General features: G+C 40.3%; 1 protein-coding gene across 21 annotated transcripts in view; it reads right to left on the bottom strand.

Annotated features, from left to right (window-relative positions):
* Positions 1–27,422, bottom strand: part of CAMTA1 (calmodulin binding transcription activator 1) — a 975,709-nt gene that overhangs the window by 3,431 nt on the left and 944,856 nt on the right. For 8 of the 21 annotated variants that reach the window (XM_032758772.2, XM_032758778.2, XM_058443998.1 and 5 more), the window contains 7 exons: positions 21,223–21,410; positions 20,152–20,398; positions 18,465–18,536; positions 16,447–16,467; positions 14,849–15,042; positions 13,708–13,782; positions 10,559–10,589 (listed from right to left, as the gene is read on the bottom strand). In XM_032758772.2, the coding sequence (XP_032614663.1) occupies positions 10,559–10,589; positions 13,708–13,782; positions 14,849–15,042; positions 16,447–16,467; positions 18,465–18,536; positions 20,152–20,398; positions 21,223–21,410 (828 nt within the window). The remainder of the gene's footprint in view (positions 1–10,558; positions 10,590–13,707; positions 13,783–14,848; positions 15,043–16,446; positions 16,468–18,464; positions 18,537–20,151; positions 20,399–21,222; positions 21,411–27,422) is intronic. The other 13 variants (XM_032758776.2, XM_058444002.1, XM_032758777.2 and 10 more) reach the window with 3 other exon arrangements.

The following is a 27,422-nucleotide window of genomic DNA, read 5'->3' as shown; positions in this document are numbered from 1 at the left end:
AGGTGAAAAAAAAATCATTCTAAAGCTTTGCTCTACATCAAGTGCTCTAAGAATAGAGCAAAATCAAAGTCTAATGTGTTAAATCAAGTGTGACAATCACATGTTTATCTTAAAAATTTAACTATTCAAATAACTTTCTTTTTAGTCTGGTGGACCACCATTAATGTCCTATCACTCTGTATGATGCAAATTAGGGAAACTGTACATGCATTTATTTAGCTTTTTTTTTTTTTTTAGACAGAGTCTCGCTCTGTTACCCAGGCTGGAGTGCAGCAGCACCATCTCGGCTCACTGCAACCTCCGCCTCCCGGGTTCATGCCATTCTCCTGACTCAGCCTCCTGAGTAGCTGGGACTACAGGGCCCGCCACCATGCCCGGCTAATTTTCTGTATTTTTTAGTAGAGACAGGGTTTCACCATGTTAGCCAGGATGGTCTCGATCTCCTGACCTCATGATCCGCCCACCTCGGCCTCCTAAAGTGCTGGGATTACAGGCGTGAGCCACCGCGCCCAACCTATTTAGCTTTTAATATATCTAGGGATTAAGCTACTACTGCTTTGTTCATAGGCTCAAGATTGTTAGCTTTCTTGAACCTAATCATACATCTGTACAACTCTACTCCTTCACACAGGTTTTGTGGAGACTTTGATTTTTATAATTCCTTACTTTCCTCCCATTCCACATTATAACTTAAAAAGACATTCAGGTTCCTCCTCCCAGTGATCCCAGATGGACAGCCGTAGGGTGCGATACTGATAAGGTACTTTGTTCTATTCATCAAACATACTGTAGTAAACAAATTTAAGTAACATTGTTATAGACTGAGTCATGGGAAGTTCACATCAGCAAATTACTTATTATCACTGCCAATCTGTAATTTTTAATATAAAAATCAGTCTCAGTTTTTTTGGCTATGGCCACTTGATATAGATGGGGTGCTGGGGAAGCAGCTGTCTGCTGTAAGAGTATTTCTCTATACTGACAATTACGAACCTGCCTTAATAGCAGAATGATCAAATGTAAGGCAATGCATGTGGTTTAAGTCACAGTTTGTGGTACTGCAAACCATATAATAACATTTGTTTCCCAAAAATGGGTGTGAGAGGCTGATTTAGCCAAATAGGAGCAACAGTTTCTTAGGACACCATACTCTACCGCAACAGCATGATCAGGAAAAGGTGGATTTGTCGTGGTGCTATACAGAGGGCCATAATCTCAAATATATTTTTCTGATTCTCTAAGAGGCTCTCCTATTATCTTAAGTTATAACGGTAAAGTAAAACTTTTTTCTTTGAGACGGAGTCTAACTCTGTTGCCCAGGCTGGATGCGGTAGTGCGATCTCAGCTCACTGCAACTTCTGCCTCCCGGGTTCAAGTGATTCTCCTGCCTCAGCCTCCCGAGTAGCTGGGATTACAGGCACGCACCACCACGCTCAGCTAATTTTTGTATTTTTAGTAGAGATGACGTTTCGCCATGTTGGCCAGGCTGGTCTTGAACTCCTGAGCTCAAGTGATCTGCCCACCTCAGCCTCCCAAAGTGCTTGAATTACAGGCATGAGCCTACCAGGCCCGGCCTCAAGTAAAACTTGATAATACTCAGGCAGAAAGAAAATATTGTGAAAAAACCAGTAATCAGTTATTGCTATATTGTATAGGTTGAGAGTCTGGAATGGCACATATGGTACAACAGCAATTTAAGAAAACATTTATATTTACCACTTCCAAGCAGAATCATTTCTGAGTATTCTGCAAAGTTGATACAATCTCTTCATAAAGAAGATGCTCTCTTTTAGAAGAAACGCTTTATGATGTTATCAGTAATACTAAAAAGAATTATAATCTTTGAAAACTTGCGTATTTGTCTGATTTACTTACTACATATACCAAGCCCTAGCTTGGTCCTAGTGTGATTTTTATAAATGACAGTGACAAACAGTGTATCTCTAAAACTGTTGAATCTTTTTTTGTTAACAGGTACAGTTAGAATACATTGCTATGTTCATGAGTAGATCCAAATATCATTTAGTTTTAAATTTTATAATTAAATATACCATGGATTAATTTGGGTCATATTACAGTATAGAATTGTACATCACTATAGGTCCCTAATTTTGGACATGCATACTTGATAAATAAATGGCTTTTTAAAAATTGAAACATGCTATAGTCTGTTCAATTTTTAAACATGCAATATCTATACTAACATCCCTTTGGCTGGAAATGCAAGGCATGCACTGATGCCAACTTTGCTCTGGACATGCAATATCTGTACTTGTGCAGACCTATCTGCTGAATTTCCGCAGCGTGTGCATGCCGCTTCAAATGCTACGTTTTCTTTCTGCACTAGCACAGAACTCATTCACAAATATGCGACAGTGACTCCATCACTGATGAGATGTCTAGAATTTGAGGAATTCTGAACTCAAAATCTGATCGCATAAACACAAAGATGTTATACATTCACAATTTTTCTAGAATCAACAGGAATGCTTTAGAAATATTAAGTTCATCATTGAGATGAAATAAAAAGGAGAGTGAATTATAAAACAGAAATGTTTTATGTGGTTTCATACCAAAGAATCTATAATCAGCTGGTCAGGGTAGGTATACCCTAAAACATTTTCCTTATAGTTAAAATGGTCACATTTGTTTTTGCAGTTTTTTCAGTTTCTTTCAGAACTAATTAAAAAGTTAAGTTTTCATACGGTTTTAAAGTTGTCATGTAAATACTCTATGAATTAGTGATGGCCTTACAGACCACTAGGTTAAGGAGAGGTGCATGTCCACGTACAATATCTACGCAGGAAAAATGAGAACACTGCAATTTTCAGATATATTTTCCAGGCTTTCACAACTCCTGAGTTAAAGTGGAGAATTTAGTTCTTAGCTTCGTGATAAAGTTATCATAGTATGCTAGCATTATACATGACATCAAAATGACTTAAATGGCACAAACATTTTTTATAGAAAGTCGTTCAAGGAGGAATTAGAAAAAAAAAGGAAAAATGAGAGAGAAAAGTATTAAATTCCAATAGCTATACAGGTTACTTAATATCTGTCACTTTATGTAGTCCTCACAACACTGCCATTAGCTCTAATTTGTAAATGCAGAACCTGAGATTTATAGGAATTAAGCAATCTGCCCCAATTCACACAGTTAATAAATGGCAGAGCAGGGAATTGAGCCCAGGTTTGTCTGACTTCCAAACCTATAGTTTCAACATTCCACTGCCTCTAAAAATATCTCCCAGGATAACACAGAAATTTTTTAAAAATAATATTTTATTGTTTTTTCCAAAAGACTTTATAAGAAATATGCATTTGGAAAATTTCCATGGTATGAGATGAAATTAACAACAATTACATTTTCTCAATTCTAAGGTGTCATCTTTTATAAGACACTATATTGATTTTATTAATAAAAAACATTCTTGGTGGGGAAAGACCCTCATATAAAATGTACTTATTGATTTTACAACACAATTATTTAGCATCCTAAAACGTGTGAAAAGAATGTTTGTAAGCATCAACGGAGATTTTTAGCCTTATTCTCCAATTTGCAATTTATAGACCATATAGATGTTAACTTACCTCTGAAAGTTAACATGAAATTGAGAGGCTTACTATCTGCCCTAGTGAAATCATAAATGAAGTTTTATGTTACTTGAGAGTAGATTATTAGGATGAGACAGTGGGGCTTAATTTTTGTTTTGTTTTAAATCAAACATCAACTAGATAAAATAATGTTTGAATGTTATATTGCCTCCAAAGAAACAGAAAACAATTATATCACCAAAGTTATTTAGAATAACATATACTAGAATTTTAAAAGAAATTTTAAGAAATAGATGTTTCAAATCAGAGTGTTGCAAATGGCTAAATTTAAGATCACCTTGTTATTAGTTAAGGACATGAATGATTATTCAGGCAGATGTTAATTAAAAATAAATCTTTACCAATGAGAGGGATACAAAATAGAAGTTTAACCATTATTATCTCTGGGTGATTCTCCTTGGTTATTTGTATTTCCAGAATTTACTACAATTAGTATGTGCTGCTTTTGTAATAATAATTATTCCTGCTTGTTAGCTTTTATTTTCTCCACTTATTTAGAGACAGGGTTGACCAGCCTGGAGTGCAGTGGAACAGTCATAGCTCACTGTGGCCTGGAATTTCTGGGCTCAAGCAATCCTTAGCCTTAGCCTCCTAGGTAGCTAGGACTACAGGTACACATCACCATACCTGGCTAATTTAAAAATTTTTTTGTCTAGACAGGGGATCTAAATATATTGCCCAAGCTGGTCTTGAACTCCTGGCCTTAAGCAATTCTCCTGCCTCAGCTCCCAAAAGTGCTGGGATTACAGGCATGAGCTGCTTGTTAGTCTTAAAAAAAAAAAAAAAAAAGTGAATTAGATGGTTTTCTATCCATCTGTTACTAATCTGTCTTACAAATGCTGTGTTCATATTATGTAAAAACAACTAAAAAATTCAGAGGAAGGAAAAAAACTCAATTTTGGAGACTGAAACCAAAATCAATGGACTGAACTGGTTTCATTAACATTACCTATGTTGTAAGCAAATTTTTCAGTATACAAACTGGGTAAATATAGACAAGAATTTTTTAAATTGGAATTAGACTTGAAAATCCAGGACCTGTGGTCACCATATCTTATAGAACTTGGAACACAGGTGCATGATAAACTTTTGTTATGTTACACAAACTTAGCTAAGGGTTACTGAGTGCTCGGTTCTCTTAAGGAATTACAACTGTTAGACTCATTCAGGGCTAAGAAAGAACTGAATCTAAAAATGTCCAGGCTACCTAAAAAAAAAAAATTATAATTGCACTTACTTCTAAATTCCCTTACACAGAAGACAGGCAAAGCAGTCTTCCCTGAGCTCATAGAGGCAATGCAGGACAGAAGCTACAGTTCCCACAGCGCCAGTGCTGCCCTCAGGAGAGCTGTGCGGCCAAATTTCTGACTCCTATCAGTAACTTGCAAAGTAGAACTCTTACTGGCTCGGACTTACAGTAATTAGAATAGCAAGACTGACCCGTTACCATTCAGCTATTAACATTAAAGACAATCCCAGTATTTCCCCAAGCATTCTAGGCTGAGAATAATCACCACTCTGGGATACCGTTGTAGTCTCAATTCCCCCTTCCCAAAAAGTTGCATTGTAATGTACTGAAGTGATGTCGTAAGCAACAGCACTGAAAGCCAGCAAAAGCCCACAGGGTTTACTTCCATCAGACGTCCAATGATCATTTATGAATCAATGAAGTAGGCCTGCTTCAGAAACTTGTAGCAAACAATGGCTCCATGGGTAAAGCGTAAGGCAAAGCTGCTTCATTACATCTACTCAGTGATGCTCAGCCAGAGAAATGTCTCATGAGTCAGTGGAGTTCAGCGGGAATATTCTCGCAATGCTGGACGTCAAAAATAGACAGGGCAGCGGATGCGGCTTTCTGATTATTACCTGTTGCTTTGAGAGCTGCAATAGCTTGTGGGGAATTTAGGAAAAGAGAGATCTTGCCATTTTCCAGAAATCTCATTTGGATTGCAAAACAAAAAAGACAGAGAGGCCCAATAAGAATGACACAGACCATGCTGTCTGCAATTTAACACACACCACTGTGTTCCAAAAATATTCATTTCCTAAAAGAGGCAAGTGAGACAAAATTACTTTGGAGATTTAAAATACATCCATGATGACACATCCCACATTCACGTCTTACTTCTCATGAACACATCGGGCCACTTAGAAACTATGCCTCATGCCAAATTGAGCTACGGAAGTGTGAGAACACATTTGTTGACCCTAGAGCACTGTTTACTTCTCAGCACACTTCCCCGCATTGTTAGAGAACTGTCCCTTGGATAAAAGTGTACATAACACAGCCAAAAGTGTAAGCGTAATTTTCAGAACTTGGTAATGACCCAGTGCAGCTATGACTCGGGGCTGTTCTCAGAAGCACACGGCAGAGCTGCTCCGTTGAGACCACTACTTACCAGCTTCTGGCAAAGTGTTTGGAAACCCGGTTCTCGAATAAAAAGAAAATATGTTGTTTGAAAATATGTGACTAAAAAGTGTTATTTTTTCTTCCTCCAATTAAGGTTTTATTCCAGTAAAATAACTGCACCTGCCTTTACTGAACACAGGTGACTAGGCCAGCAGTTTATAAGAAATAGGTTATTTAAATACTAGCATTCCCACTGCTTTTAATAACACCCACAGTGATTGTTACAGTTTATGAAGCCTTCTCACAGAAATAGTGTCTCGTATCGGGAAAGGAGGAATTTGTCTAGAAATTGCTTTTCAGAGAGCGGTGTCACTCATCTATGAGAACACTTTCTACTATCCATGAAAAATAAATGTCTTAGAGAAGTGGAAAGACATTTTCTGTCTAGAAAAACAGGCATTTTAGTTTTTATTTTTTAGGTCAAGCAAGTCTCAATACCTTGAGGATAAATCTGTTATGTAACTGAACTATCTGCTAACATATGAGGTATCTTGGTTTTTCTCTATGCAACTGAATAATATCCTGTTAGATATACTCAAAATCCAACTGAAAGTATCTTTTCAGCATATGTACTTTAAAAGTTTCTTAAACCTTAAAAATCCTTCAGTCATTTGCTGAGAAATCACTTTTGTTGATTTAAATAATCTCTTTGTGTAGAACAAAAGTTCTCTCCTAAATACAGCTATTGTGTCCAAGACAAAAAACAAAAAAACAAAAAACCACCAAAAACCCTGATGACAGTATCGAGAGTTTGTTAACTTCACTTTAAGTTACTGGATAAATTAAGAGGTAGACCTGAAGGAAAGGGGGGATAAAAATGAGCTGTACTCAGTGAAAAATATTTGGTGCTTTTCCTTAGCCTTCCCCAAGCAAAGACTAAACATTTCAAGACACAAATGGTATTTTCTGATTGCTCTGCTGCTGGAATTTGTCTGTCGTGTCTTAATTCTGCCTTTTTAGATCTCCCCCTGCTCCACTGACGTAGGAGTTTGGGTCAGTATTAGTGTTTTACAAATGCTGTCCCATAAAATTTAATTCTGTGTTTCCAAATATTATTTTTCTTTTCTTTTCTAGGACAGGGTCTCACTCTGTTGTGCAGGCTGGAGTGCAGTGGCACGATCATGACACACTGTAGCCTCAACCTCCTGGGCTCAAGCAATCCTCCCACCTCAGCCTCCAGTAGCTGGGAAAATATTATTTTTCAATGCATAAACCATGTTTTAAATATGGAATACTTTACAAATTAACAAAATAAGTATATTATCTTTTTTTTTTTTTTTTTGAGACAGAGTCTTGCTCTTTTGCCCAGGCCGGACTGCAGTGGCGCTATCTCGGCTCACTGCAAGCTCCGCCTCCCGGGTTCACGCCATTTTCCTGCCTCAGCCTCCCGAGTAGCTGGGACTACAGGCGCCCGCCACCGCAACCAGCTAATTTTTTGTATTTTCAGTAGAGACGGGGTTTCACCGCGTTAGCCAGGATGGTCTCGATCTCCTGACCTCGTGGTCCACCCACCTCGGCCTCCCAAAGTGCTGGGATTACAGGCGTAAGCCACCACGCCCGGCCCCAAAATAAGTATTTTATCTTAACATAATTTCCAGGACTATAAATCTTCCTCAGAGAATGCTCTGCCTCCCGAGACTAATTTCAACTTGGGGATTGTTAGAGGGAGTGCCACTGTGACTTCTCTGATGGAAGAACGAGGGAGAGAAGATCTTATCGGTAATCACACAAAGCCATATATACGCTATTCCTCGGTTCACAGTTAGCTAAATATCACCAGGATAGAAGGAACCTTCTCAGCCCCTATCCCTCAAACTTGCATAGACGCCGTGAGGCATAAGGGGTGTCATGAGATTCCAACTTTCCATGCATGAATAGGAGTTTCAGGAGTTCACAATAGAATGCAGCAGGCATTAAAGAAATTGAGGTTGGGATTCTGGTTTGCATTGAGAAGCACCTTCTGAAAATGTGCTCTTAAAAACGGTCATTAACATACCAGAAACTAACAAGTTTCAAAAACGCATAAGCAACCACCTCCCGTAAAATGTTGTCCTTGCAGCAGGTGATATTAATTGCATATAACATGCATGATACTACAAGTTGTAGTTAAACTGAACACTAGGGCATGCATCTATTCTCTTGGAGGTTTTTTTAAAATGGAAATAAATATTATCTATATATATGCAGAGGGTGAGAGGGAATAGAGGGAAAAATGGAGATTTTTGTCCTCTTTTTTTCTTACATTTCAAAAAAAATGTCTCCGAGCCAGCTCTATCACAAGGGACCCGAAATATTTTAATTGAGAACAATTCCCTAAGTCTAAAGATGATTAATTAGTTAAGTTTACGTAAGAGTATAGCTGCTTTTTTTCCCCCAAAAAACAAATTTTTCCTTTGGCAATTATTTATAGTTTTAAACAGATGAGCCTTTAAATCTTTAAAATTTTAAGGCTTTTTAGGCTTTTCTCTTTTTTTTCTTTTGAGACAGAGTCTTGCTCTGTCGCCCAGGCTGGAGTGCAGTGGCACAATCTTGGCTCACTGCAACCTCTGCCTCCCGGGTTCAACAGATTCTCCTGCGCACGCCACCATGGCCAGCTAATTTTTGTATTTTTAGTAGAGACACGGTTTCACCATGTTGGCCAGGCTGGTCTCGAACTCCTGACCGCAAGTGATCCGGCTGCCTTGGCCTCCCAAAGTGTTGGGATTACAGGCATAAGCCACCATGGCCGGCCCTTTTAAGGCTTTTAAATCTAGGGTTAAGGTCATTATTAAGAAGAACTTATAAAAACTAAATTCTTCTATTATCAAGTTGGCATACTACAACCTGTGGGCCAAAATCCAGTCCAGTATCTATTTGTATAAATAAAGTTGTATTAGAACACAGCCATAGCCATTCATTTATGTGTTGTCTGTGGCTGCTTTCCTGCTACATTAAAAGAACTGAGTAGTTGGGACAGACCGTACAGCCCACAAAGCTTAAGGTATTTACTATCTGGCCTTTCAGAAAAACATTTGCCAACTCCTGGGTTAAAATATAATAAATAAAGATTAGCATCAACATAAGTCTAGTTAGATGGGAAATAATATCTCCAGAAACATTAGCAGTTTTAAGATTTTTGAACTATGACCTTTTCTCAGAAATCTTAAAGATGACTAAATAAAGTATTAGTGTAAGGTTAAGAAGAGGGGGCATTGAATATAGTTGAGTTGACAGAGATAATTCTCATGTTATAATTTCAACTCATTTTTTTCTCTTAAGATTATATATAAGAAGCAAGTTGTCAAATTAATCTAAATTCATTTAATTAGATTTTGATGAATTCTATTCCTGGCCTTTTTAAAATTTATTTTTATTTATTTATTTTTTTGAGACAGGATCTCGCTCTGTCGCTCAGGCTGGAGTGCAGTGGCGTATTCACAGCTCACTGCGGCCTCAACCTCCCAGGCTTACATGATCCTCCCACCTTAGCCTCCCGAGTAGCTGGGACTAAAGGCATGCCCTACCACGCCTGGTTAATTTTTTATCTTTTGTAGAGATGGAGACTCCCTATGTTGCCCAGGCTGGCACTGAACTCCTGGGCTCAAGCAATTCTCCCACCTCAGCCTCCCAAAGCGCTGAGATTATAGGCCTATTCCTGGCTCTGAAAAAATGGTTTTCTGACACTAGATCTTTTATTATAATTCAAACACATTATAGTTGCTTCTGGGAGACTTTTGCCTTTTGCCCTGCTTAGAAATTAGCATCATATTCTAAAATCTCAGGAACTAAAACTATTCATTGTAATTTCTTTAAAATTCAAAGCCTATTGGAATCCCTACTCTTGTTGTGTAGAATATAAATATTTGAGACATTTCACACCACATTATCATTATTCAGCATTACCATCAATGCTGGAAGGCCAGTTCACTATTTTATAATGAATGTCCTGGGTTTGTTCTGAAAGGGCAGACTTGTATAGTGACTTACCTCACAGCACCAGGGAGGGAGAGATTTAGAAAATGCAAGCACAGGAGCAGGGTATAGGGAAACAGTCATTCTCAGTAAGAAATAGATTCATTTAAAAAAAAAAACAAAAAACCCTAGTACCACCTCCTAGTGAGCCTCCTTGCTTTAGAAATTTTGACAAAGCAATTGTTGAGAAAATTTCATGTGGCAAATTATCTTAATCACGAAAAGCCACTTGCTGAATGTTTTCGTAGAATGCAGCCTTATTTGGCCGTGTACGTGGCCCACCAGCCCTGTTTTCATCCCGAGGCTTCCTCCACCGCATCCTAGGCATGCCCTGCAGTGGTTTCAAACGGCCCTCCCTTTCACTCACTCATGCATTTGTACATCGAATGTATGTGACTGTTCTCCTGTCATATAAAATAGCAGTGTTAGTAATTAGGGTTAGTTTTTACTTGATTTTATTTCATTCAAAATGGATGTGAAACTTACTGGCATACCTAGGCTGCAGCCTCATGCAAGCAAGCAAAAAGCAAAATACTGAAAATGGAAGAGAAGAGAAACTGGCTAGCAGGCAGCTAAACTCACCCTTTTGTACAGCCTATGGTCCACCAGGGGGCTTTAGACAGTAAAACAACACCAGAGAGCTATTAGCACGTGAGGGTCACAACAGAAATCTTATAAATAGCTTTATTTCAACAAAAAAGAATATAACATGGTTTCTTTTTTGGAAAGAAAGAAAAGGAGAGTGATGGTGGGGTACGTGAAATGAGTAGGTAAAAAATTCATCAATTTAAGTCTTAAAAAATTGGGGTCATATGACTTAGAAATGGGATACTTCTGACTGATTCCTGAAGCTACTATCTACCTACCTTTTTGAGAGTGTGTCATATAAAGTTTTCCTTTTTTTTTTTTTTTTTTTTTGAGACGGAGTCTCTCCCTGTCGCCCAGGCTGGAGTGCAATGGTGCAATCTTGGCTCACTGCAACCTCCACTTCCCAAGTTCAAGAGATTCTCCTGCCCCAGCCTCCCAAGTAGCTGGGATTACAGGTGCGTACCACCATGCCCAGCTAATTTTTTGTATCTTTAGTAGAGACAGGGTTTCACCATGTTGGCCAGGCTGGTCTCAAAACTCCTGACCTCAAGTGATCTGCCTGCCTCAGCCTCCCAAAGTACTGGGATTACAGGTGTGAGCCACCGCACCCGGCCAAGGTTTTCTATCTTAATAAGATTTTAATGCTTCTAAGGACAACAGACATGATAGTTTCTTTTAAAATAACATTAAATAACTCGACCGAGAATGAAAACAGGATTACACACATCCTAAGGAAAATATGAGTTTAAAACAAACTTCCAGGATAGATTTTTAGGATTTCTTCAAGATCCTTAATTGAATGTATTAATTGAATATATAGAAATGGGAAGTGAATACTGATCTTATTACAGAGGTTATTAAAATTTGCCTATTTTTCTAACATCTAAACTGTAAATGGTCAAGTAAAGAGCCATTAACAGTTTTTAGTTCATTCCAATTAATGCACAGGAATCCAGAGCCCATATCTGATGTTCTCTTCACAATGAACCTTCTTGTTATCCATCTTATAAGGTTATTAACAGTTAAAATATACGCTTAAGAAAAGCAAAACTCTTCATGAAATTTTTCTCTACCAGTTTACAGAAAGAGAACTCTAAAAACAAAAGTGAAAGGACTCCTTTGTTCAGCTTACTTTGTGGGGGCAACCTTTCAGGAATTTATGTTTTGTTTAAATATCTCATTCTCTTAACTCTCCCAAAGTAAACACGGGACACAGCTTTGGCAAAAACGAAAGGGAGATGAGTGTAGGACTTTATGCAATTTTGCTCCTACGTTACCCACACATTCATTCAAAGTTTGAGGATCAGACTAGAAGAAACGAGGAAAAAGTCTAGCACGACTTAACTTGCAGACATTCTGGTTTGTCTGAAGTGGCCTAAAGAAGAGTGGTATTAGGTAATTTTCTTGAAAATAAAATCTATCTGGAAAGTATTAACCACAGTGTCATGAAAGAAGATATGATTCTGCTCAAAGTGGCCAAAGTCTATTGGTTTCAGTGCTGGATAGGATCTTGCTCAGGTTTTTCATTTTGCAGGTCTAAGAGGGAAAGGGAGGAAGGAACTATGAACGTATTGGAGAATGTAAGGAAAAGGGTCCAGGTGAGTCCTTGATCTGTTCACCAAATACAGAAAGTCAGCTACTCTATTTGGTCCTAAGTCCCCTGCTAAGTAAAAGGTATGATTGAATAATAAAGAAAAGAGGCTGCCTTTGGTTAAGGCTTGCAGAATTAATTTCATGATCTTAGAGCCATACCCGTTTGGGGGATGCATTTCCTGACAGGACTTCCTGTTTCAGAGTACTGACACTGGTACGTTACTCATTAGCTATCATGGTGAAAAATCTCCCATCCTTGCATGGTGGAAAGTAAATGTTGCTGAGGCACAGGGCGAGTGAATATTAGCTTCTGCATGGCATCGTAGCTGGGGAAAACCATCTATCCTAGTGAATGCCGTTTTTAAAGTTTTTATGATGTTAATGCAGTGGCTGGGCATGTTTCCTTCTATGGTCACAAAAATAAATTCTTTTGTTAATTTAAGTAAGAGTACAAATAACCCATTAAACCTAGTAAGTCTTAAAGGCAAGATATTTTCAAAGCCGGCAATCATATGGTTATAGGAGTAAGAAAAACTAAAGCAAAATGAAACATCCAAGGAATCCAATTAAATATGAATACTAGGACTTTTGGTATAATTAAATAGGAAGAGGAAGTAAGACATTAGAGAGTCTGGTTTAATGTTTGGTATTATAAACTGCACAGCTCCTGACACACAGAGCAACAACCTAACCACACAGCCACACAGAAGGTGGTCTACACCCAGCTCGGACGGCCGCAGTTATAGACGTCAGACTGGAATAGTCACCTGGATAAAGAACACAAACCACTTTCACCAGCCCTCTGAAATCTAAGTAGAGACGCTAGTCTTCATAAAGAAAGCTCAAATTTGAGGAACAAAGAGAAATTCCTCTGGCTTAGTTCCATGAGAAGATGCTGCATCCCACAGGGATGGGGTCACAGGACCCCATTTCCTACTAATTGAAGATGTGCCCAGAAATCTCAGATGTCTTTCTTTTCCTGAACAGCTGCATTCCAGTGATCTCTCCTGTTCCTCATCACGGACCAGCTTTAATTGATAGTTTAATAATAGAGCATGTTGGCGATTACATGACCAGCAGAGGGCACCAGCTATTTGGTGGAAATTCTACATCAGAAAACTTGTTTGGAATTCATGGTTTTCTTTCCCTTCCTTGAGACTAGAAACTGTTTTCTGTTTGGACACGCGCTAGCATAGTAAAGGATTAGAGCAAAGAACATACTGCAATGTGGCATATCAATCGCAGGTTAAAGAGAAACTTAGAATTAAAAGCTAGTCCGACTAAATTGACCTCACACCCAAATTAAAACAGAAAAACACGGGCATGAATCTCCATTGTTCAAACAGCATCGTCTGACATGGTTACCAGCATTCCAAGGGTAGCAACCTGATCCCTAGTTAAAGAGCTCTACAGCCCTATTGTAATTTGGGACGTCTGCCCTGATTATCTGCAGGGGTATGAGCTTTATATAGGAGTTAGTGAGGGTTAAGAAGGTCAGGGTTGCTTCATCATTCTCCCTGAACAGAATGTATAAACGAGGACTAGTGTACCTGTGGCGACAGCGGCGTAGAAACCTCATTATTTTTCGAGCAGCTTGATCCTGCTTTTTGGTTAGCAAACTGCTCCTGAAAAAGTCCGAATATTATTGTCACAAGAAGGGTACAGTAAAGCCCAATATGGAAAACTGGTCAGCAGCGACACAGGACACTGAATTAAGCAGTTCACGTAGCAAAGCCAACAGCATACGTTAAAGATGTATACAATCTGAAGGGGGATGAGTGCATATGCTGTTCCCATAGTATCGAGTCCGGGCATCACTAGAGGCGAAAGGAGGGTGTGTATAGGTGCTCTCAGCTTCAAGAGAGACTATACAAAGACTGAAAATAAAATGTCACTTAAATATTCTTTCACAATTTATTATAAGCTCATTTTGCCACAAAAGGCATTCTGGCATTAGAGAGGCTTTCTTAGTTTACAAGGTGATTCACCGGAGTTGATACACTCTTTGGGCTATTTGGTAAATGTACTGATCAATGTATTTTACTTGGCTCAACATTTTTATTACAGTCTCTAAAATGGAACAGCTTAACCCTAACTACTCTTCCAAGGTCTCACATGCAGTAATTCTACAATTTCACTCATTTCTCATTTGTCCCAAGAATGGTCTTGTCTCTAATCCGAATGTTAGCATCATATACATTTCAGTTACATTAGGATCAGGGACAAGTTCTGATAGAAATAACTCCAAGAGTAGTTTTCATATTTTACGTTCACATTGAAAATCAGATTTCCTCCAGCCTCAAAGAGCACGTTTATGTAAAATTACATGAGTGCTGGCAGTGGGCTGTACTTTTTTTTTTTTTTCTAAACAGGAAATGGGTTAAACTACTATAATTGAGTGGTAACTTTCTGAGTAGAAACTGGTGCTGCCAAATTCTGATATAAGGTAAAATTGGGTGGCAATATCAAAATAATTGGGTGGGAGGTGGAGAGAAAGAGCTAACTATTCAAAACCAGACTCAGCACAGGTGTACATATACAGCCACCACGCCTAGAACGTTCTGGAACACAGTGACTGCCAATGCTTTAGGCCCGCCCCAGACTCCAGTGTCAGCCCAGGACAAGTCTTTCAAAGAAGTCAGAGTTCTCTTCCCAAGGGAGCTTTACCTCCATGAGCTCTTCTCCACCCACCTGAGTTTCTGTTGTACAATCACAGCCGTCCGGCGAGCCTGCCGTCTTTTGCCACATTTCTTATAACTTCGGTAGTACTTTTGGATGAGCACAGCAGCCCTTCGGCTCTGCTGGAATTTTTTTTGTTCATAGTAACTTCGGAATTTGCTCTGGATAAGGATGGCAGCCTGTGTCATCTTTTTATAAAGTGCATACTGCAGGGGAAACAAGAACAAGCGACACAGTAACAACAGGGGCCGCACGGGCTCAGCATCCTTCGAGCTTACCGGGAAGGGAAGAAGAGAAAATGCTTTTCCCCTCTATTATCACATTCTCTGTCTGGGGTTTAATCAGAAAAGAGGCAGATGAGGAATCTTTACACCTACCTTTCCAAAATGTAAAATATTACTTTAAGGGTTGCCTTCAGACATACTTTTGTTCCCTAAAATATCAAAATATTTTGCCCTTCTTGGAGAAAAATTTTAATAGCAATACCCTTAGACGTTTATGAATCTAAAAAGATTTCGACAGTAAAATTTTAAATGCTTTGGATTAATATTTTCTATCCAGTTTTGAAACACATAATTTTTTTTATGCCTTCCAATTCCCACCATACACAAATCTACTTAGCATTCAGCCCAATTTTTAACTATTATTCCACACGACAAGTTTCTGACTGAGTTGCAAGGTCCCAAATACAAGGCTTATCATGAAACGCTGACACCTTTAAGCCCTTTTAACCTGTAAAAGATGAACATTCGTAAGACCAACACGGTGGTGAAGCCGTGAAACCTGGACGGCTGTCACAGAGCTGCGGGCGGCCCAGGAGGCAGTGCCAGGAGTCCTCCACCCAGCCTGCTGCAGAGCTACAGAAGTGAGGGACGAAGGCCCAGGGTGAATTCTCAACATCAGTCTCTAGGCACCAAAAATACAGAGCTCTCCATGGTCTTAAAATGCTACGTCCAAATTTCTAATCAAACAGAGTATGACTCTGGGGATGAGAAGTTGCAATGAAGCCCTTTGCTTATAAGAAGAAGGCAACTTACCGTTGCAAGGAAAAATATTCCCCAGAAAATCCCTGTATCTGCCTAACTGTATCTCTGGATGTATGAGGAGGTGAAATGAGGGAGGGAAACTGACGTCTCAGAATTGTCCAAGAACCAGGACCCTTCTGCAAGAACCTTCTTTGGTCTTATCTGACCTGCTCTACCTTTTCACTGGTCTGAAAGTCTTTGAAGACAAAAATGCTGTAGCCTGCAGAGCCCCTGTGGTTTCCATCATCTCCACCTGTGCACACTACACACTCAGACCCATCAGGCCACAGTGAAGCACTTTGGGAAAAAGGGTATTTACTTAGTGGCCACAGGGCTCACAGGAACTGGCTTAGATGGATTAACACCAGCCAAAAAATGTCCAGTTATTAATGTCGAAACCCACTCCAACTGAATAACCACGTGGTCCCCAGAGGACAGATGCACTGTGCTTAGGTGGCCTGGCAAGGGGGCTATGTTTACTCCATGACTGGGCCATCTTAATGGCCCCTCCCTGTAGCTGGTGATGGGTGTGAAGTTTGTGACTCTGGTGGAATGGTTTGTGAGAGGGCTTGGGTGTATCATTACCTTCAAGGCTATCCATGTCAGCTTGGGGGAAAAACAGAAAATACAAGATTAATGTTACATTGCTGAATATAATGAAATTAAAAACCAGAATCAATAAAACTCCCAACCAAGAAAAAAAAAAAGGCAACCTGGCTATATTAATGCCTTCCGTCTTCCAAAATATTTGTTTTATAGTTGTTACTCTTTCCAAAAATAATGCCTTCTGTCTTCCTAGCTGTAGATGACAGTTTCTGGGGAGGGTTTTGTTTTGTTTTGTTTTGTTTTAAACCAAACTTATATTTTGGAATCAATACCTGTTGTAATCACAGACTTGAAACCTTCATTCTGTGTATCACTTGTGCTCCCAGGAAGCCTGCTCACCAAACAGAAGCCAGTGCGGCTCCCTGCTATAGAGCTACAGGCACTGTGGTGTCAGCGTTTGCACAATAAACCTTCCTTTTCTGGGATCATGAACTCAACTGGCTCGAAGCCGAAGACGTCCCCCCACCCCCATTAATAGGGCTTAATCCTAGAGAAGCTTGAGGAAATGGCAACCCGTATCAGAAATTGAGGCAAGTCCTGGATTATGACAAGGTAATAGAATCCCTAGTTTCTATGTGACCATTATATATATTAGGATTTATTATTCCTTAAATAAAAATTTAGAACTAGCTAAAGTACAATCTGATAAAAGGTTCTAGAATTTACTGACAGGCCTGAATTTTATCGTGTGAACCAGTCAAAACTCCATTAGGCAATTTTTAATATTTTATAACCACCTTGATGATGAGAAAGGCCTAATATTCATGTAATTTCTCTGAGCTTCAGCTTCTTCATCTGTAAACTGGAAATAAATACTGCTTACTTCAAATAATTGTAAAAAGGAAATGAGATGGGGCACCTAAAAAATCTAGTACATACTAGCTGCCCCAAAAATATGACTTCCCTTTCGCATCTGACTAGTTACATAACCCTACAAGTTGGTTTGCAAACAGAAATACTGCATGAAAGAGTACTTAGATAATCTTCTTGCACCTTTAACTAAGGTGCACAAAAGCAGTTTAAGATGTTCTGAGCTTCTTCTGATTTTCAAAGATTTTAACAATTCTTCATTTTAAAATGGATAAGAAGCTGAAAGGAAAATGGCCAAAGATTAAATACCTTATATAATTCAAACTCAAAGGTAATAAATAGCCAGCATTTACCTTCTCCAGTCACCATATCACACACTGGATTCCCTACAGTTCTCTAATTACTAGTGAGTTTATCAAAGTATTGGACCACGGATCCTCACTGCAAAGATACTGGTGTTAGATCAGACCAGTATCTCAGGTAGGTAATATTACTAAAAGGCCAAAAATTTGGACAAAAACTCATTTGCGGTGCAAGTCTAACTGCAGATGGTTTTAATTTGTTTTCCTCTTGTGTTTTTTTTTTTTTTTAGAGACAAGGCCCAAGCTGGACTTCAACACCTGGGCTCAAGAAGATCCTCCGGCCTCAGCCTCTTGAGGAGCTGGGATTACAGGCACAAACCATCATGTGTGGCTTCCCACACATGGGATTTTTTGTTTGTTTGTTTGTTTGTTTGTTTTATCACGGCAGTTCAAATTAAGTCTCTGGCCGGGCACCGTGGCTCATGCTTGTAATCCCAGCACTTTGGGAGGCCAAGGCGGGCAGATCACTTGAGGTCAGGAGTTCAAGACCAGCCTGGCAACATGGTGAAACCCTGACTCTACTAAAACTAGAAAAATCAGCTGGGCATGGTAGCACACGCCTGTAGTCCCAGCTACTCAGGAGGCTGAGGCAGGAGAATCGCTTGAACCTGGGAGGTGGAGGTTGCAGTGAGCCCAGATAGTGCCACTGCACTCCAGCCTGGGCGACACAGCCAGATTCCGTTTTTAAAAAAAAAACCAAAAAACAAATTAAGTCTCTGTAATGAGGTACTAGATGTAGTGCTCTTTAGCCAAACTGCATACCAGGATCCTCAGCGACCTTGGGTGGGGCACAGTTTCCTTCTGTGGTGCAAAACTGAGGTTTACCTGTTTGTATTTTCTGTAACAACGCTGAATGACAGCAGCAGCTACTTCTTGCTGTTCCCGCAAGGGTCGGCCCTTAGGGGTAAGGTAAGGAGAAAAAAAATCAGTAATGATTAACTACCAGAAACGCCAGCTTTTTATTACTACTCATTTAATGCACCTTCTCAGAGTTGAGATCCCAGGTTTACCAAAAGATATTGGTAATTAATTATAAATGAGGAAAAATGAATTTATAGAATAAACCTCAGACTATCCTTGCTTCTAAATAAAACTATGATATTGGAAGGTTAAGCAGACTAAAAATATATTCCTTTTTAAAGTATTTAACAAGTTAGGCATCGTACTGTTTGTCTTGCCAGATCTCAACTATCTTTCCTAAGATAACCCCAACTACTTTACTTTTGGATCAACGATTAATGGCTTTTAACACCTTTTTGGGAGCGGTTAGAGACCACTTTGAGAATCTGTAGAAAGCCATGGGTCTCCTTCCCACCAAAAATGCACATAGAAAAAGCTTTACTGCTTAATTTTAGGAGTTCAGGGGCTGCCTGGAGTCAGTCCCCAGACCTCCAGTTGAAAACTCCTGCTTTAGGTCATGACCTCCTAGCAGCAGAGGGGTCACCTTACTTTATATTAACTGAATAATAGGCATCCATTATCACTACTAACAGTATGTTGACAAGGTGATAACCATTACATTGTTGGCTAATATTACTTTACTAAAGCTTCTGAGAATTATTTAATGTGACATTAATAACTTTAATTAAAAATTCTATAAACTCATGAAATTTGTTTTAAGGAATAATAAAGAGACATTGTACTTGGGATGGCAAGGTAGAATAGAAAAATCAAGGCCGGGTGCGGTGGCTCATGCCTGTAATCCCAGCACTTTGGGAGGCCAAGGCAGGCGGATCACTGGAGGTCAAGAGTTCGAGACCAGCCTGGCCAACATTATGAAAACCTGTCTCTACTAAAAATACAAGAATTAGGTGCGTGTGGTGGCACGCACCAGTAATTCCAGCTACTTGGGAGGCTGAGGCAGGAGAATCACCTGCACTGGGAGGTGGAGGTTGCAGTGAGCAGAGATTGCACCACTGCACTTCTCCAGCCTGGGCAACAGAATGAGACTCCATTTCAAAAAAAGAAAAAGAAAAATCAGCACTGTTCTGTGCCGGGAGAGCCCCATTCCTGCCCTGGCCTAACCATGGATGGGCCCTTGTCCCAGCCAGTTAATTCTCTATGCCTCAGATAACTGAGAAGACCACGCTTCTGAAACTCTTCTATGAAGGTGCTTTAGGAACTCTGTAAACATTTGATAAAAATTTCACGTTTAACTGTTTAAACATTGGTGGTTAAAAGCAAACAGTTTGGGAGAATGAGAAAGTTCTGGAAATGGGCAGCAGTGACGGTTGCACAGCACTGTGAATATACTTAATGCCCCCACATTGCATACTTTAAAATAGACAAAATGGCAAACTTTGTTATGAATATTTTACACAATATGTTTACAAAGCAGATACACACACAGATATGTTATATAGTGAATCTTAATAAATTGGAGACTTCCAAAAAAATTCTACAAATTCAGAGGAAAAAAAAGAAATGGTAAATGTTTTCGTTTGCTTGATTCTTTCATCTGTCCTCCCTGATCTTAAGAATGTCACAAAATGAAGGTTCTGTTCTAGTTTACCTTGTATTTCCGGAAAGCTGTCTGGACAAGCCTGGCAGCCTCATAGAGTTCTCTCTGTTCATGATCAGACAGAGTGAGCTGAGCAAACTCGTTCTCTACCTTCTCACTGGTAGATGCACTCAGGAATTCTGACCAATCCGCGGCGGAGGGAAGGTTAGGTTTCTCGAAAGCGATTTCACTGATGGGAGAGCCAACAGGGCTCAAGCTGGTATTAGAAGAAGGGGTTAGAGGCTCGTTATATGCACTTCTGAAACAAGAGGAGAAAAAGGAGAGACAGATTAATGATTGATTTGCACAATCCATTAGATATTAATGAACGAGCCAAGATGGTATCTGCCAGAAGCCACTGTGTGCAATTAGGAACATGCCTTCATTCAGTTAGGCAAGTTGCTAAACACACCCAGTGTCCTTCGATTGAGTAAGTTCATACTCAGCAGCTATCATGACTTTAGTACTATGCTAAATACTAAAACCTAGTAGCAGTACACTCTACTGCCCTTAGAAAACTTCAGCTGAATTAGGGGGAAACATTGTGCTACATTATCTCTTTTTTTTTTTTTTTTTTTTTGAGACAGAATCTTGCTCTGTTGTGCAGACTGGGGTGCAGTGGTGCAATCTCAGCTGACTGTAACCTCCACCTCTTGGGTTCAAGCAATTCTCCTGCCTCAGCCTCCCAAGTAGCTGGGATTACAGGCGCCTATCACCACGCCCGGCTAATTTTGTATTTTTAGTAGAGACGGGCTTTTACCATGTTGGCCAGGCTGGTCTCAAACTCCTGATCTCAGGTGATCCACCCGCCTTGGCCTCCCAAAAGTGCTGGGATTACAGGCATGAGCCACCGCGCCCAGCTTAACATGATCTCTTGTGCTCTCATAGCAGTAAAAAAAATAATGGGAGAGGTAGGAATAGGAGCTGGGCCTTGAAAGTGGCAACAGAGCTTGTCCTAATGCTTCCTTCCTTCCTTGGTATGGTCTTCTATGACACGGCATTCATCAAATACAATCAGCCACCCCTGCCTTCAGTTACATCCGGGAATCTATGCTGGGTAGGGACCTCCGTAACTTTACTCACCGGATCTGGGCAGCACTGGGCAGGCAGTCAGCATCCGCTAGGTAACTGGCCAGCCAGCTCATTGTACTGCTAATGGTGGCAGGGTCTGTTCTTTCCAATCCTGAGGACTCCATGGGCACAAAATTCTCCTGCTTGATTCGGTCAGGTGTGGCTTCAATAATGTGTTCTGCCAAGGTCATCATGTTCACCTGAAGTCAGAAGTTCACAGAACACTCAGGTTAGAAAGGAACCTTAGAAGTTATCCGGGTCCACCTCCCCTGCCTTGCCTTGGAGAGAAAAAAATAATAAGGCAGGAGGGCAGACTTCCACCTCAATCCAATGCAATCAAATATCGTTTTACGGTTATAACATAAAGCACTGAAATGTGCTGAGATCCTGAGACCTGATTATCTCCAAGTCATAGTCTGGCCCCAAACCTTTAGCCCAGTCTTGGAGAACTTCTGGCCTGTATGTACTCCCTACTCTCAGGGTCAACCAATTAATGACACTGGGCAGCTCTAGAGTAACCTGTAATATTAATGAGGTGTCACTATTAGTAACATAACCAATATCTAACCACCCCCTTTTGCTTGGCCTAGAGAACCCCAGTCTAGGCTGGGAACAGTGGCTCATGTCTGTAATCCCAGCACTTTGGGAGTCCAAGACGCGTGGATCACTTGAGGTCAGGAGTTCCAGACCATCCTGACCAACATGGAGAAACCCCGTCTCTACTAAAAATACAAAAATTAGCCAGGCATGGTGGCGCATGCCTATAATCCTAGCTACACGGGAGGCTGAGGCAGGAGAATCGCTTAAACCCGGGAGGTGGGAGGTTGCAGCAAACCGAGATTACGCCACTACACTCCAGCCTGGGCAACAGCGCGGGACTCCAACTCAAAAAAAAAAAAAAAAAAAAAGAAAAAAGAATCCTCAAAGCTGGTCTGGATTAAGATATTCTTTATGAGAATCAGAGATGTGGACTGATTCTTAAAAATGTCTGTGCATACCTCTTAGGAGTGGTAACGGAAACACAGCACTTCGGGTTCTTAAGCGAACTGAAAATGTTCTCGATGGAACTATACAAGGTGACAAAATGCTTCTGCTGCAACATGAAGGAGCCTCAAAAACATCCTGCTAAGTGGAAACAGCCACAGTAGGCTGCATGGTGTATGATTCCACTTATATGAAATGTCTAGAAAAAACAAACCTCTGGGGATAGAATCAGATCAGTGGTTGCCTAAGGCTGGGCAGAGACGGACTGCAGATGGGCACAGGGCACTGTGGAATGAGATGGAAGTGTTCTAGAAAGGGACTGTGGCGATGGTTGCTCAGATGTATATATTTACTAGAAGCTATCCCCTGAGCACCTAAAATGGGTCAATTTCATCATATGTAAATTATACCTCAATAAAGCTGTTAAAAATGTTTATTGTGGATAATTTTATAAATTTTCATCAAAGAACAATAATTAGTTTTTGTAATAATAATAAAAATAAAACATTTAAGAAAAACATATTGGGCCAGGCGTGGTGGCTCACGCCTGTAATCTCAGCACTCTGGGAGGCCGAGGCGGGCAGATCGCCTGAGCTCAGGAGTTCAAGCCCAGCCTGGGCAATATGGCGAAACCCTGTCTCTACCCAAAAAAAAACCCCAAAATTAGCCAGACATGGTGGTGCAGGCCTAGCGCTTTCTTACAGTATCTGTAATCCCAGATACTAGAGAGGCCGAGGCAGAATTGCTTGAACCCGGGAGATGGAAGTTGCAGTGAGCCAAGATGGCACCACTGCACTCCAGCCTGGGTGACATAGCAAGACTCTGTCTCAAAAAAAAAAAAAACATTGCAGCTTTCTTTCACCTTTTCTGTTGGCCTTCTTGATTTGTGACTCAAACGGCAGGAAGTAAATCTTGCCTTTATTCTTTTTCCATGAAAGTAAATCAAATATATTAAAAGGTGGAATTTCTGAAGCCTAAAAGGTTATCACTCTATAATCACTTTCCTAAATCCTCCATTTTATAAACATGTAACAATGTAAAAACATCTTCAGTAACATTCTCAGCAGTTGGACCCGAAAAGTCACGTCACTCATTTCTAAATTTCATGGATTGTGCTCAGAGAAGATGGCCTTTAAATGAGTAGCTTTGGATTTTTATTCAAATTTTCTTTGTGTCCTAGTATATGAGCAGTTTTCATAAACGTGCCTTGGACATCTGAAAAGAACAATTACATACGTAGTTGCTATGTGTATTAACTACATATATGCATATAGTTATATGTATCATATATTAAATCTATCATATAGTAAATATATATTAAATCAAGCCTCTGATTTTGTTGTTCAACTTGTTCATATGCTTTTCATATCTGCTTGATCTGAAAAATTCTGAGCAACGTGTGTTAGTAGCACACTGTGATTGTGGGTCCACATTTCTTTGTATTTACTAGTATTTGCTGTAATGTTTCAAGGTTATGGTGCTAGGTACACAATAGTTTATAACTGTCATTATCTTCTTGATAAACTGTATATATATACACACACATATATATAATTTGCCTTGAATTGTACTTTTTATCTTTCTTTTTATACTCGTTTATCTGTTATAGCTATATCTATCATTTCATTTTCATTGTTTTTCTTTCAATTGTATTTCTTACAAGTAGCATATAGTATATCTTGCTTTTATTAAAACAAAACAAAACAAACAAAACAAAACAAAACCGAGGCCGGGCATGGTGGCTCACGTCTGTAATCCCAGCACTTTGGGAGGCTGAGACGGGCAGATCACGAGGTCAGGAGATCAAGACCATCCTGGCTAACACGGTGAAACCCCGTCTCTACTAAAAATACAAAAAATGAGCCGGGCGTGGTGGTGGGCGCCTGTAGTCCCAGCTACTTGGGAGGCTGAGGCAGGAGAATGGCGTGAACCCGGGAGGCGGAGGTTGCAGTGAGCCCAGATGGCACCACTGCACTCGAGCCTGGGTGACAAAGCGAGATTTTGTCTCAAACAAAAACAAAAACAAAACCAAAAACAACCAAATCCAAGAATCTGCCGTTTAACAGAATTATCACTTCCTAAAGTGTGAATGAATCACATGGGAAAACCTTCCTCTGTTTCCTGTGATTTCTATTGTTACGTTTTCCTTTGTTACCATTCCTGAACTTTTTCCAAATGGGCCAAATTTTTCTTTTTTCCCCTTCAATGACTTAGAAATTCTGTAGCCTGTTTTTTGTTTGTTTGTTTTCTTTCTGAGATGGAGTCTTACTCTGTCACCCAGGCAGGCAGTGGTGCAATCTCGGCTCACTGCAACCTTCACCTCCCAGGTTCAAGCAATTCTTGTGCCTCAGCCTCCCGAGTAGCTGGGATTACAGGCACCAGCCACCACACCTGGCTAATTTTTGTATTTTTAGTAGAGACAGAGTTTCACCATGTTGGCCAGGCTGGTCTCAAACTCCTGAACTCAGGTGATCCTCCCACCTTGGCCTCCCAAAATGCTAAGAATACAGGCATGAGCCACTGCACCCGCCCTTCTGTAGCCCGTTTTTATGCTAGCTACTAACTTGACATTTCTAATTAGCATATTTCAGCCTATCCAGTGCACATCTATCTATATCACGAGTGGAACAAAATCTATTACTGTCCCTGAACCAGAGAGCTTTAATACAGTTTTACTCTCTTCATTTCCCTACCCTCCCTGGTTTTGTTAAAATAATTTAGAATTTTAGTTCTAGGAGATTAAACATTTTTCGTCTTCTATTTAAAGAGTCCCTTCCTAAAAATGCCTCTCACATATACCACACTATCGATAATTGCTCAGTTTTACTGGTTTGATTGTTCACTCCTCTATGAATGATTTTGCCATTTTCTAAAATTATTTCATCATTTTTAAGTGTTATCTTCTCATTTGGCTACAAAACTTTCTTTAGACTGCTGCTTTTTTCATAGACACATGCTCTTAATTTGGCAAGATGTTATTCTCTTACAGATCTGTGAAAATAGGAAGTGGATTTTTTAAAGGTTATTTTCTATTTCCTGCATGAACTCTGTTTCAGTGAAGGCCACTTTCTGAAAAGCTGTGCTATCCAATGGCTATTTAAACTGAAATAAAATTAGAAGCCCAGTTCCTGAGTTGCACTGGCTATATTTCATATATATGCCCTTTACAATGGCTAGACAACAGCTGTGCTGACCAAGTGCCTGATTCCACATGTGGCACCAAGTGTCTCCCATGGTGGGTGGCATGGATACAGGGCATGTCCACCACTGTGGGAAGGTCTAGTGGATGGCACTGTTCTTGATGCTCAATTGGTTCCCCTCTTTTGAGCTACTGATTTTCGATGTAATCTGACTTATTCCTAGATATTTATAAATATAGTTCTAGATTGCTCAGTTTTGGTGTCTGGTGTGGGTTCCTTCAGGAATTGTGTAAAACAGGATTTGGCAAACGATGGCAGGCTGAATTCAGCCAGCTGCCTGTTTGCGTAAATAAAGTTTTACTAGGAAACAGCACACTCCTCCGTTTAATGCTAAGGCTGCTTTGGTGCTATTAGGGCTGATTAAGTAGCTAGGACAAAGTCTGTATGGCCTACAGAGCCTAAAAATATTCACTACTTGGCTCTTTATAGAAGAAATGTACCAGCCTCTTGTCTAAAACATTATTTGATTTTTCTGGTCAGTCCTCCCCATGACTGCGATGGTCGGTAGGTGATATGGTTTGGCTGTTTCCCCACCCAAATCTCATCTTGAACTGTAGCTCCCATAATTCCCATGTGTTGTGGGAGGGAAACTGCAGTGGTCAGTAGGTGATATGATTTGGCTGTGTCCCCACCCAAATCTCATCTTGAACTGTAGCTCCCATAATTCCCATGTGTTGTGGTAGGGAAACTGCAGTGGTCGGTAGGTGATATGGTTTGGCTGTGTCCCCACCCAAATCTCATCTTGAACTGTAGCTCCCATAATTCCCACGTATTGTGGGAGGGACCCAGTGGGAGATAACTGAATCACGGGGGTGGTTTCCTCCATACTGTTCTCGTGGTGGTGAAGAAGTCTCTTGAGATCTGATGGTTTTATAAGGGGTTTCCTCTTTCGCTCAGCTCTCATTCTCTCTTGCCTGCCACCATATAAGATGTGACTTTTGCCTTCTGCTATGATTGTGAGGCCTCCCCAGCCACGTGGAACTGCAAGTCCATTAAACCTCTTTTTCTTTATAAATTCTCCAGTCTGGAGTATGTCCTTATCAGCAGCATGAGAATGGACTAATATGGTAGGTCAGAAGTGGTGCCCCCAGCAACTCCCCAGAAATGAGAACACATTGGTGAGCATGCAAGCTTCTTTCTCATCCTCTGCAAACAGCAGAGGGCTGGCATGAAGCGGCCCCTGGGATGCAATGAGCAGGAATGGCTCAGAAACCAGGCCTCTCCCAAGATGTGCTGACCAGGACATGTGATCTCCTCTACACACCTCCCTCTCCTTGTATCACTTCTACAGGCACGGGTGCCCTGTTGAATTCTGAGTTGTTTTTTTTTCCCTTTTACGTTTGTTTTAGGTTGCATCAATGGGAAGTTGGAAAGAGAGGAAGTTAAACATGTTTTTAGGCTGCCTTTATGGTCCTCCCCTACATATTTTAATAGATGGAATTTGCTTATTAGCCTAATGTCAAGTTTATTTTGGTACATATTCTCTTAGTCCGTAACAAGTGTAAGGTCCTAAAAGGATTCTAGAATTTTTAGATTTATTATAAGGGCAATCAGTTATCAGCTTTAGGAATATTTCACTGCCCTAGTGAGAGCCTCATGCCATATATGCCCTTAACAATGGCTAGATGATAGCTATGCTGATCAAGGTCACTCAGATAATTCAAAATCTATCCACAGGCTTCCTGTTCTAGCTATTTTTAGGCCTTGACTATATTCTAACTAATACTTAAGACAGTGAAATCAATCAACCTAAATGCAAGGAGGAAGCAGATGACGTACTGTAGGGTCCTGAGTGAGTTCTGAGGAGGTGGTACAAAGAGGGAAGGCTTTGCTGAGACCGGGGTCACTGGTATTCGGGCCCTATTCCCGGTGCCCGATTCACTGAATGAAAATGTGGCCCCAAGGAAAGAAGATACTCCAACGACGTTCTGCACAAGACCAGACTTCGAAGCCTTCGCGGGGAAGAAAATGACACAACCTTCGGAAACGGACTGTAAAGATCACAGCAACTGGAAGACACCGGCCTCT

This window comes from Hylobates moloch, unplaced genomic scaffold (assembly GCF_009828535.3).
Source record: "Hylobates moloch isolate HMO894 unplaced genomic scaffold, HMol_V3 SCAFFOLD_9, whole genome shotgun sequence".
NCBI classification, from domain to species: domain Eukaryota; kingdom Metazoa; phylum Chordata; class Mammalia; order Primates; family Hylobatidae; genus Hylobates; species Hylobates moloch.
Note: the sequence above shows the minus strand (reverse complement) of the source record. Positions and strands in the feature narration are given on the sequence as shown.